This window comes from Lynx rufus, unplaced genomic scaffold (genome assembly GCF_022079265.1).
Source record: "Lynx rufus isolate CCGP_SWC_20201006 ecotype Redwood Valley unplaced genomic scaffold, mLynRuf1.p SCAF_6, whole genome shotgun sequence".
Taxonomy (NCBI): domain Eukaryota; kingdom Metazoa; phylum Chordata; class Mammalia; order Carnivora; family Felidae; genus Lynx; species Lynx rufus.
The window spans coordinates 118,216,645-118,229,226 of NW_025814878.1; the positions used below are offsets into that span (position 1 = coordinate 118,216,645).

At 34.7% G+C, this 12,582-nt stretch overlaps 1 protein-coding gene across 2 annotated transcripts in view; it reads right to left on the reverse strand.

Moving 5' to 3' along the window:
• The window catches only part of EXOC2 (exocyst complex component 2), a 280,355-nt gene that overhangs the window by 214,647 nt on the left and 53,126 nt on the right, over window positions 1-12,582 (reverse strand). For both annotated transcript variants that reach the window (XM_047101674.1, XM_047101673.1), the window contains exons 2-4: window positions 11,050-11,210; window positions 6,348-6,524; window positions 4,015-4,141 (exon numbers count right to left, since the gene is read on the reverse strand). In XM_047101674.1, the coding sequence (XP_046957630.1) occupies window positions 4,015-4,141; window positions 6,348-6,524; window positions 11,050-11,167 (422 nt within the window). In that variant the 5' untranslated portion in view covers window positions 11,168-11,210. The remainder of the gene's footprint in view (window positions 1-4,014; window positions 4,142-6,347; window positions 6,525-11,049; window positions 11,211-12,582) is intronic.

Consider the following 12,582-nt stretch of genomic DNA (forward strand, 5'->3'; position numbering starts at 1 on the left):
TAAGAAATACAACCCAGTGAGGGCTTTTACTTAACATGAACCTGTTTTACCTTCTCTTTCAATTTAAATGATTTGTCTCCATTACAATTTAAGCTGTGCAACGAACACATACATCTGTGACAATCAATATAACAAATCAGAAATATACACTTTTTACAACTAAATCCTAGTCTCAGTTCAAGGTGAAGTTATCTTTTTTGAATTTTTTTTTTTCAACGTTTATTTATTTTTGGGACAGAGAGAGACAGAGCATGAACGGGGGAGGGGCAGAGAGAGAGGGAGACACAGAATGGGAAACAGGCTCCAGGCTCCGAGCCATCAGCCCAGAGCCTGACGCGGGGCTCGAACTCCCGGACCGCGAGATCGTGACCTGGCTGAAGTCGGATGCTCAACCGACTGCGCCACCCAGGCGCCCCTCTGTTTTGAAACAATTGGTAACATTTTTATAAATATCAAGGCACCATGTGTGCAAAACATCAGTAAAAAATTTAGGAATATGAAGGACTTAAGGAGGCAAATGAAGCCAATAAATGCCAGTTGTTAAACCCATAGCTGAAAGACAACAGGATGCATGCTGGGCACAACAATAAAATGTTTATTAAACTCTGACTCACACCAAAGAGCAACCAGAAAACTATATTCTGCTACTCTCACTCGCTTTTTCAAATTCAGATGAACTGGCCACAACACTACAGGACACCCCACTGTTCCACGTTGCACATTTGACTGTCAGCTGAAGAGAATTTCATAAACATTCACAATGCAATTACCAACAACTGATTCATCTTCCAAAGTGACCTGACCACTTTAATCTGATAATTCATCAGGACCACAGTATTTTATAACATAATTCTTCAAACCTTCTCAATTAATATATTTCAACAAGCAGGTAATAATTAAAACCCTGGTGTTCATTCTCTAACGAAGTTTTTTAAAAAATTAAAAGTAGATCCTCTTCCAACCTTTTAAATAAAAGAATCCCCCAAATGACATTAATATACAGAAATAAAAACCAGTAAGGAAATGCTCTTAGGGATTCTAACCTGAAAGTACATCCTTCTCTACAGACAGCAAAACTTTTATCTGAAAAATATTGAGTCAGGGAAATAAAATCCATCAATATTTTAACATCTGCTTTTCCTTTCCTTTTCTCTTTTTCTAAAATAAGATTTCTATCTGAGGTCAGAGAATTCAATAAAATAAATGCGGTTTTCCTGGCAGTACCTTTAAAAAATAAAAAAGGAACCTGAAAAAGCATGTCTAGCCAAAAACATTCTCTTCTCTTGTTGTCTATAACTCTTCCTACTTTCACCTTTCATTTTCTTGCTTGCTAGTATATCTAGTCTGTCCTTCTTTTACTGGAAAATTTTCAGAAGACTTTAAATAAGCAAAAGGATTATTGGGTATCCTTTCACTGTCTGGAGGACCTTCCCAGTATTTTCTGATTCTTATAGGGATCTATGCCTTTGTCCCTATTTTGCAACTCTGTTAGAAACACAGAAGTTAAACTGTAGAGGGCTGACGGCAACCAGGAATACCTATCAGGTAAAGATGTAACTAATTACCATGCAGTATAAGTGCCCCATCTGCATCTGTTAGCATTCCTCATTGCCTATTATGTCTACCCTCTGGAATTCCCCCTGAACTGGTTTTAACATTTTACTAGATTTCCCATTAATTAATGAATGAAATAATGCTCTTAAAATGTGTTCACTTTATATTTGTAGGACAGTCATGATTTTACCTTTTCAAAAGGCTACTCTTTAATTATCCCATGGCTGAGCAAATTATTATTTGAAACTTAAGTAAGAGCTTGAAAGAAATACTACTGTTAATTTTATCCCCATTTAAACACTTCTTAAGTTAATGTACATAATGCTATTTTAAGATTTTAATACAATTTATTACCCCGAAATCTTAATAGTCATTAAAAAGAAATTCTCCTCCTAAGTGACGGAGCGAAGCCAGGAACAGTGTATTATACAAGAGCACTGAATCCTTGTAATGATGACAAACATTTTTTAAGCACTTGCTATGACAGACACTCTTCTAAAGCACTCACTCACTGAATCTTCACAACCACCCCATGACACAGGTACGGCATGTTCTACCTAAGGAAACTGAGTCAGAGTAGTTAAGTCATACTGCTAGTAAGCAGTAGAGCTATGATTCAAACTGAGTTTGGCTCTAGACTAAATTAGATTACCTCTCAGAAAAGAAAAAAAGAACTTTTAAAGAGCCAAGAACTTTAAGTGCCATTATTCCTGGCTACTGTTACCAATGTTAGTAAAGAATAATCCTGACCCGTATTATGAAAAAGTGCTATTAGAGAGATTTCAAGCCTAACTCCTTTGTGGGTAGCAGCAATAACAGGAATAATAAAGGCGGTCAAAAGGTGGAAGGGCCTAGGAAGGTAAAAAAGTCATAGAAGGGGTGGGTTATATGCCAAACTGAAAATTAAGAAAATCTATTTTATGATAGTAAACATTCAATTTAATCCTAACTTTGAAAGTTTTGTCTCAATCTCATACAAAATTCATACAATACTCCTAAACTGTATTTTCCTCATGAAAGAACAATCATATAGGACCTCCTGCTCTACACTTCTTTTGTGGCAGGACTTGGAAAGAAGCTGGCTTTCAAGGGTATTGAACCAGCCTATTAAAAGGCTTAGTATCAACTGCAAGTCTATTCATGCTTGAAACTGCTCAACTAAATAGCTAGTAATTACCATTCTTTTCTAGACTTTCTTGATCCTCAAACTCTTTATAGAGCACTGAAATCCTTAAAACAGCTCCAGAATGACCCATACTGCCAAAGAGCTTCAAAGATGTGACCTAGGACAGTCCAAGCTCACTAAAAGCTGCTAAACCCGAGGACTTCTCAACACATCGTAAATTCCAAGACAAACACTTGCTCCCTTCCTCTTAGCCAGAGGTAAAAACCTCACTAGGTGAAAAAGCAGCTTACTATTTGAATTACTAATGGTCTTCAAGTGTAGGCTTGAAGGTTAAATATATAAAGATTAAGCAGAGAATTTTCCCCATTCTTAGAAAAACTTAAAGCTATGGTTAAAGTGTTACTAGAACTAACTTGTCACCCTCAGTGTTTACAGAGCAACACTCAGTATATAACTTCATGAGCAGAACCATCAAGGCTAGAAAATAAATTAGACACGATTGATGTGTTAGATGAATTGATTAAGTAAGATGTAAGGATAAAGGTACTAATTATAAAAGTTACTAAACATTGTCCTAGCAATTAAGAATAGAAAATTACAGATTCGGTAACATCTTGAAAAATATCATTTACCTGTCACAATACTGATAAAGTAAGTCTGGATTAAGTACGACTTACAGGCAGAGATCGTAAACAAAATAAAAAACTACACTGGGCCTAATTATTCTAAAATATTTCCCCAAAACATCAAGCGCTTGGAAAATTCTGTTTTGAAAAAAAAAAATTAATGTTTATTTATTTTTTATAGAGAAAGAGAGAGACAGAGCATGAGTGGGGCAGGGGCAGAGACAGAGGGAGACAGAATCCAAAGCAGGCTCCAGGCTCTGAGCTGTCAGCACAGAGCCCCACGCGGCCTCAAATTCACAAGCCAAGAGCCAAAGTCCGAGGCTCAACCAACTGAGCCACCTAGGCGCCCCAGAAAATTCTATTTTGATTTCAAGTACCATCTAAATATTTAAACTCACAAACCCGAGATAACGCATTCTCCTATCATTAAAAGTATTAGTTATTAAATATTTCAAGATACTTTTCTTCTTCACAAAGTGTAAATTCAAAAAACTAAAAGAGGTAGGTAGTTTTCACCAAAAGTTTTAACTAACTGGAACACTCACAAGCAGCAAACCTGACAAGGCTTCAGAAATACAACTTGTCTCCCAACAACAGAGATGTCTTCAACTGTGCTTGCCTGGATATTTCTGGAGTGTCACTCTCTTCACTCTTAAGTATATAAAAGTTTTCAGCAATAAAGAAAACTGAAGGCAAGATGGTACTCACTTTTCAATGTCAATGCCAAGTGGATTAGCAGGACGCAGAGACAAGGGAGGAATTCCTTTATTCCTGTCAGTACGCATATCATAATAATTCATTTCATCAACCCACACAGCAGACTGATCCAAAATACCTACCAAAATGAGGAGCACATCCTTAATAAGATACAGGCTAAGTCTTTCACTATTGCTTCACTTTTTAAAGACCTAAAACAAAATGCACACTAAGGTAATTTTTAAGAGATTTGACAGCACAAAAGCTCTGTTTGTTTTTTGGGTGTTTTCTTTTTTTAATGGCTTGTGGCTTGATTAAAAACACTAAAAATCTATCAAATGGCAAAAATAGTATCTCTTGCTTCATGGTTACATTGTACATTATTCAACAGAGAAGACAAGCTAAGCCTCTGAGAAAAAGTTCTGCTCAAACAAATGTATTTTATAAAAAATAAACAGTATAATTAAGTTGGCTAATTCAAAAAAATATCCAACAATTCTTTATATAAAGATATCAGTCAAACACTTTCCAAGAAATGCATGGCTTGAGTAATGGAAATGACTAGGATATTCAGGAAAAAATGGACAGACACTGTGAACAAAATATAATCTCTGAAAATGGTACTCTTTTATGTGACCAGATTCTTGACATTCACTTTGGCATAGGACTAACAGGCTTACCACTTCTGAATGTGGGTTGAAACAGAAAATGGGCAAAGGGCCAATGGGTAGCTTGAGGCTGTGAAGGCTTCATGGAAGGTATTTGACCCATAGAAGGTACAACTTCTAGCTGTATGAACCTTTGTGAACCAACTAATTCTATTAGTACCCACAGTTCTGACAGAATGCAACAAGAGGCTTTGTTAGAGGTTATGCTCAAGTCTAGATACTCCTGAGTTCAGTCTGATAAGCCTTTATTGAACCTATACTGTGCCAGGTCCTGGGCAGGATGTTTTAGAATAAAGTTAAAACTTTCGATTAAGTTGTCTTTATCTGTTGTATAAATATAAGACATTGCTGGATTCTGCCAAGATGTTTTAAGTTCCTCCAGAAAACTGATAACAAGTTCCTGCTTTAATTTTTAATTTTTGATGTTAAATAAAAATGAGTAAATAAAAACAGGAATATTATATATGTACAACGTATGCAGACACATATGTGTGTGCAGATGTGTGTATATACATGTATAAATGTGTGTATATATGTATATGTGTGTGTGTATATATATATATATATATATTTTTTAATTCTCCCTTAAATTCCTTATCTAAGTTTTTATTTATGGAAAAAAAATCCAGGAATATAAGGAAGATAATGCTGTAGAAAAGCTCTATGTTTTATGATAGAGAACAAAAACAATTTGCAAAATTATTTACTTTTCAGTTTAAGAGAGATATGTGACCTGGGCTTAATTAAGCCTTAAGCTTAATTAAGCTTGATTAAGCTTAAAGCCCTACTTTAAACAAATGTTTATCAAGTACAGACCATGTACAAGACATTGCAAGACCAGAAAGATGAATCTGACACTATCCTAATTTTAGTAGGCGAGATGGCCATACACAGAAATAACTATGAGAAGAATAATTTAAAATGATAAATTAATTAAACACTTACTTAGGGTAAGGGTCTATACTAAGCACTATACAATACATGCTCTAACTCATTTAATCCTGTGAGGTAGGTAATACTGTTGTTCCACTTTTACCCACAAAAAAACCTAAGCATTCAAGTTCCACAGCTTGTAGTGCTAGAGCGCAGATTTGTATTCAGAGTGACTCCTCAGACCAATTTGAGGAAGCAAGTGTTAAGTGTATAAAAAGTAACATATAAAGTGCTATAGGATACAAAAAAGAGAGATTATTTCTAGTTTGGAGGGCTAAAGGCACATTCTGGCCAGGCAACATTGTGTACTGGCCTCAAAGGATAGAGAAAAAGAAGGAAACAAGAACATTATTTAGATAATATGATTGCTAATTTGGCCACATCAGGAGAATATTTTACCTCAAATCTCAACTGCATAATACAAAGAAATGCAATTACTGTGTTCAAGATCAAGGAACTAAAATTGGCAAAGCAAAATGTTAAATAAACAGATTTTATAAAGAATTTAGGATAATAATTCTCTCATGACCATCCTCCTTAGATTTTACTGTTAGCTCACTAAACTGCGTTTCCAAAAGTAATGCAAATTTTAACCAATATCCCATTCCTGTCAAAATAAATATAATCTAAGTTAATAAGATGTGAAAATAGGAACGTTTTATACAAATCTACCAGTTATACATTTTAAAAGACAAAACGTATTTTCATTTTCCTCTTTAGAAAAAAGTCATAAAAGATGGATACCTATTTTTTCAGGTTTGAGTAGCTTGAAAGACACTGTTGAGGTTCCTCTGCCACCTGACTTGGTTGTGACAATAATGTCTCCTTTGTCATTTTTAGCTTGTCCCACTCGGCATACTATTTTACTTGCAGACATCCATTCTGCCGTCAGGAGGCAATTATGGCCACAAATTGTCAAACCTGAAAATAAAAGCATGCATGTAACAAAGTTCAAAAGAACAAAGATCTTAGTCATGTCTGTTACATAAAAAGACAATTCTTCTGTCAGTCTTACCAGGTTTTTTCCATGAAGAAAATAAATCTAGAAATAACATTTCCTGTTCAATAGTTATTTCTATTACTGAATATACCCAATGTTATTTGCAAACATACTGTCTCTATTGATTTTTGTCTACTCTTTTATCTCTAATATCAAAGACTTCTTTAGATTATACTTAAATTTCTTCAAACACCAATGGGATTAGAAAAAAATGACCATAATAATTATGTGTAGGCATTCCATATACTCAGCTTATGAGAATCTTAAATTATGTTCGTAGGTTTTAGAAGGGGAAATTATTACTATTATTAGAAATCAAAGTTGCTGATATAAAATTCTACAGTGTACAAAGAAATGTATATATCATTCCCTACAAACAAATATATTTATCCATCTTCCTAAACATAATCTGCACTTACTTTTCCTAGTGTTTAAAATTATATATTGCATATATGGAGGATATTTTATTCCAGGCACAGCTTGAAATCAGGTGAATGTAGTTAATGTTCTTGGGAATTACTGGATTACTATTTCATTTTTAATATCTGCATCCTATAAAGGTAGTGCATGGTGCCTTTGAGTTTCCCTAATGATACTATCACTATATTACATTCTGTTCTCATAGTAAACCAACACTCCCAAAACCTCAATTCGTGCCTGGCATCTCAGGCCCGATACCAAGTAAATTATTATAATTTAGGCAGTAGCCAAATATGGAGGCACTGAAAGATTATAGTGAGGAAGATGTACCCCAGACAGAACAACAATATATCACCATATGGACATACTGCCAGCTCTTCTACTAACTTATTTTCTTTGTATTTTCTATTTCTGCAAAGCAGAGAACAATGTAATAAATATTTATGGAAAAAGTAAACCGAACTGTATGTGGTAAAGACCCAGACACTTCACACTTTCTTTTCTCATTATTTAACTTTTTATACTGTTCAACAGTCAAGTTTGGTAATACAATTTTTTTTCAGATACCAGGAACACCTCAATTAATGCCAAATTTGGTTTAAAAAATGTAGGAAGGGAGTCAAGTCATCCTTCGTTAAAATGAAAGCACTATTTAGTAGGAATGTTGTACTAACCATTGAGAAAAATAACTACATTTCAAAGATGCATTTATTGAAATAATGAATTTTAGAGATTTCCCTAAAACAGCTATATGATTTATACATGTATGGAATCCTAATAATAGCATTTAAAGGCTTCTTTAGGACTAAGTTTTCTTTTGGTTTCTTTAAATGTGTAATGGCATTTACACATTTTTAAATGCATTCATAATTCAAAATTATTTTTTCAAAATGGGAACATCTTTGATATCTTTCCTGAAAATCAATTTTGTTTTGAAAAATGTAAGCAATCTAAGAGATTGAAAGCACCCCTAGAATTCCTCTCCATCTTTAAGATAAGCACTGAGTAGGGAGCTTGGGTGGCTCAATGGGTTAAGCATCAGACTCTTGATTTGGGCTCAGGTCATGATCTCACAGTTCATGGGCTTGAGCCCCACATTGGACTCTGTGCTGACAGCGGTAAGCCTGCTTGGGATTCTCTTTCTCCCTCTTTCTCTGCCCCTTCTCCCATGCTTGCTTACTCTCTCAAAATAAATAAATGAACTTAGAAAAAAAAGAAAAGATAGGCACTGTGAAACACTTCAGTGAATATTTGCTCAAATAATTTTTATGCATACATAAATCAGTCTATGTATTTTTTAAATGAATGGAAAAAGTTTTAATTAATAAACTGAATACTTTTAGTGTTATATATGGTGGGTATTTTCATATTACTCTAGGTTAATACGTTAATGTTTTTAAAGTGTATACTATCAAAAAGATTCTTGTCATTTTAAATATTAACTCATTTCAGAAAGGAAAATTACTCAACAATAAATGTCAGGATTTAACATAAAGTCATTCCTAATATAGGTTCCTTGCTAAAGAACAACCTTATGATTAAAACTGAGCAATGAGGGGCGCCTGGGTGGCTCAGTCAGTTAAGTGTCCAACTTCGGCTCAGATGATGATCTCACTGTGCTGACAGCTCAGAGCCTGGAGCCTGCTTCAGACTCTGTGTCTCCCTCTCTCTCTGCTCCTCCCCCACTCATGCTCTCTCTCTCTCTCTCCCTCAAAAATAAACATTTAAAAAGTTAAAAAAAAAAAACAACTGAACAATGAGAGAGGCACCTGGGTTAAACATTGGACTCAAGCCCCATGTCCAGCCCCACATTGGGATTCTCTCTCTCCCTCTCTGTCTGCCCCTCTCCCACTCCCACGTTCACACACTCTAAATAAATAAATAAGTAAATAAGTAAATAAATAAATCTTTTTTAAAAATTAAGAAATGGAATTAGCTTTCCAATATACTGACAGGAAGCCTAAAAACATGTTCAGATGAACAAATATGAATGATATCCATGAAAGCACAAGTTGGAAAAAAACTACCCAGAATAAGTTTATTCATCTAGTTGTAGCTGCTATAAAGTTTTCTCTGATTTAATATCTGCTCTGCATTTTAACTAAAAAAAAAATTAATAATCCTCATTTAATTTTAAATATAGATTTGAATAGATCATTTTAAATGTCATAAAAGTTAAATAAGATAGTAAGAAAGATTTCTTAATTTCTTAAGAACATTTTTAATAAGTCACTGCAAGCTAAGAAATCTGCTTCATACAATATAATATCTTTTTTTTAAGTAACTTGTAGAATTTCAAATAAACTGCTTTTATAATGTTTTACTTGGCTAGTGTAGACTTCATCTGAGCTAAAAACACTCAAATTATTTAGCAGGTTAAGTTTGCTTTTTTTATAAAATGGTTTCTTGGCAATACATAGGCAGGTTGAAAGCTGAACTAGTGAGGTTTATAAAAGTATACACACTTAGTCAAATAAGAACAGCACTGCCTGAAGCTAAAGCAAGATTAAAATTTACATAGACTAGTAACTGTCATGTTGGGAGCTTCCAGTTAAAATGTAGGACATAACCTCCATCTGTATGGTTTATTTGCCTGCATTCTAGGGACTATTCTACTTTGGATGAAGAAAAAACTAAAATGAGCTACATCAAAAAACCAAGACAAAAGTTAAATAAGACTATCTTCATAAGAATAATAATTTAAATATTGTTTACTGGAGAAACAAAAACCATGGCTAGAGAAAAATATAAAATAAGACATTTAAATAACACTAGTGAAAAGAATTAGCTGGGAAGTACAAAAATCAGTTATTAAATATAGTGCTGAGCTCCAATTTACTTTCTCTTTTCCAAGAGTTTTCCAGATGGCCAAAAAACAATCTGTCAACCTGCACCAATAATTCAAGAAAAACAAGTTCCAACTCATAATCTCCAGTATTTTACCAATAGGTCCCTCATAAATTAAGAAGAGTCAAGAGAATGTCTGAATCCAGAAAAGTTTATATGGGAAACTGGCATATACATGCACAGTAGCATATACTGAAGCCTCTCCCTTCCTCATTCTGAATGCACCTCTACTCTGAATGCACTTCAGAGTTCACAGGAAAATAATCCTAACTGACCATACAATTATATTTATAATTAGCTCTCTACCCTGGCTGTACATGACACTTATTTGCATTTTCAAAAAGATGATTAGGCTCCATCTTTAGACTGAGACATAGCAGCCCAGAGCATTGTTTTTTAAGTTCTAGAGGAGATTAAGACAAGCCAAGGGATGGCCCCCAATGTTTACAGCAGCAGCATCTACAATAACTAACTTATGGAAACAGCTCAAATGTCCATCAACTAATGAGTAGATAAAGAAGATATACATATACAGAATATCACTCAGCCATAAAAAAGAATGCAATCTTGCCATTTGCAATGACATGGATAGAGCTAGAGACTATTATGCTAAGTGAAATAAGTCAGTCAGAGAAAGACAAATACCATGTGATTTCACTCATGTGTAATTTAAGAAACAAAACAAATGGGCATAGGGAAAAAAGGAAAGGGAAAGGCAAACTAAGAAACAGACTCTTAACTATAGAGATCAAACTGATAGTGTGGTACCAAGGAGAGAGAGTTTAGATTTGATTTGAAGGGCAATAAGAAACAGAAGGGGCATAATTCACAAGCACTAGAGAAAGAATACAAACAGTTGTATAATGGAGGGAAAAACTAAAGAGAGCAAAAATAGCTAGGAGGCTGTTTGAGCAATCAAAGCAGGAGAGATCAAAACTGAGGAAATGGAGGCAAAATCTCACCTGTGGGAAACTTTCTGAAGGACTTAGTGATAGGCAATTTTGACAAGATTTGATAAAATAACGATTTTAACAGAAAAGTCATAAAACCAAATAATTCTTTAATCTTTATTCAGCTCATTCTGTACAGGTCACAATGTTGTTTTTATATCATCTTGCCTCAACTGCCCACTATAAAACTGCATTTACCATGGAAACACAGCACAGTTCTTGCTCTTACCAATGAGGTCAGTTGGGCCAGTCCCAAGGTTTTCTCCTCTAATTATGACCTTTGTCCATGGTATTCCTTCGTTTGGAGAGATGCCTGTCACAAGGGGGGGTTGTCGCAATCGGGACATTCTGCTTTGTTGAGCAAATTGGAGATCTAGTTACAGAAGTAATCTGTTAGAAAGAAAAGAAAAGGATTAAGTGACAACTGAAATAAGCGTTGACTAAAAATACAAGAATGCTAGACACTAAGTACCAAAACATAAAAACAATTCTTAAACATATAGTTCTGAATTTCTTAGTTGTCATTTAGCTTATCTGCCAACATCTCATGAACATTAAATTTACCCAGGACACTGTACCTAGTACTGTGAGGGAAATGTCAGAAAAATAATAGACAACTAAGCCCTTGGTTCTAGAACTTTCAATAAAATGACAGAACCTAATGTCACCATTTAGTTCTATGCTTATACCTGCAGAACCCTCAAAATATGCTGGAAATTGTTCTACTCTCAAAGTTGTTAAAGGAAAATGTTCTGATTATCATGTTCACAAATAGTAAAATACATCTGTATTCCCATAGGTGTACTGGACTTCACTTTATTTTTGTATTATACTTAGTATAACAACTCTTTTTCAATGTGATCAAATCAATATATTGACATTTTTACAAAACCTAGAATGTAGACCTACTGGCAAAAGCATGAATTTGCCAACTGTTCTGAGTGTAGCAGAGTCGGTAAAAGTGCAGTTTCTGAGGTCAAATACACTTGTTTTCACAGCCTGGTGCTCCAATTTACTAATTCTGTTCTAAACCCTCTGTTTTCATATATGTAAAATGAACCTCATAGTAGAACCTTTCAAAGATTACAATTAAAGTTACATAGGATAATCCTAGCACAGTACCTAGCATATGGTAGGCAACCAATACATAATAAAACTTCACTAATACACTCCCGAAGAACTCCTCAATTGCTCAAGGCTTCAGATGCCCCAGAACATGAAGGGGAGGTTCAGAGCAAAATAGCAAGAAATTGCAGGTTTTCTATATCTTCACATACTGAGAAGTTAAGACACCCTGGCATCTGCCTTCAACCTTGCAGTCTTCAGGAGATTAGAAGTTTAGTCTCTGAAGAGCCAAGCTGAAGAGGACCTGTAATCAGGAATACCAGGCACAGTAAGGGTGATTAAGTGTCAACCTGCACACCTAACTGTGAGAATATTCAGGCCTCTTCCTTCTCTGCTCTTATACCTCTATCAGCAAGGTGTGAAAGCTCACCCTGCAATAAGTTGAATATTATTCTCTGGGGAAATTAAAGGGGAAAAAGACCAAAGATCTTGACATGTAAGGGTCTTCTCCCCCAAAAAGAAGGGCTATTTGCAGTCGTATTGCCCAATAGAAAATCCACTTACAAACTCTGCCCATATACAAACTAAACAAACCAGCTATTTCCAGACTCTAAAATATACAAGGACAGCCAAAGACTATAAGACGGTCAAGGAAAATATGTAAGAGAGAGATGGAAGTCAGATAAACAAAAAAATC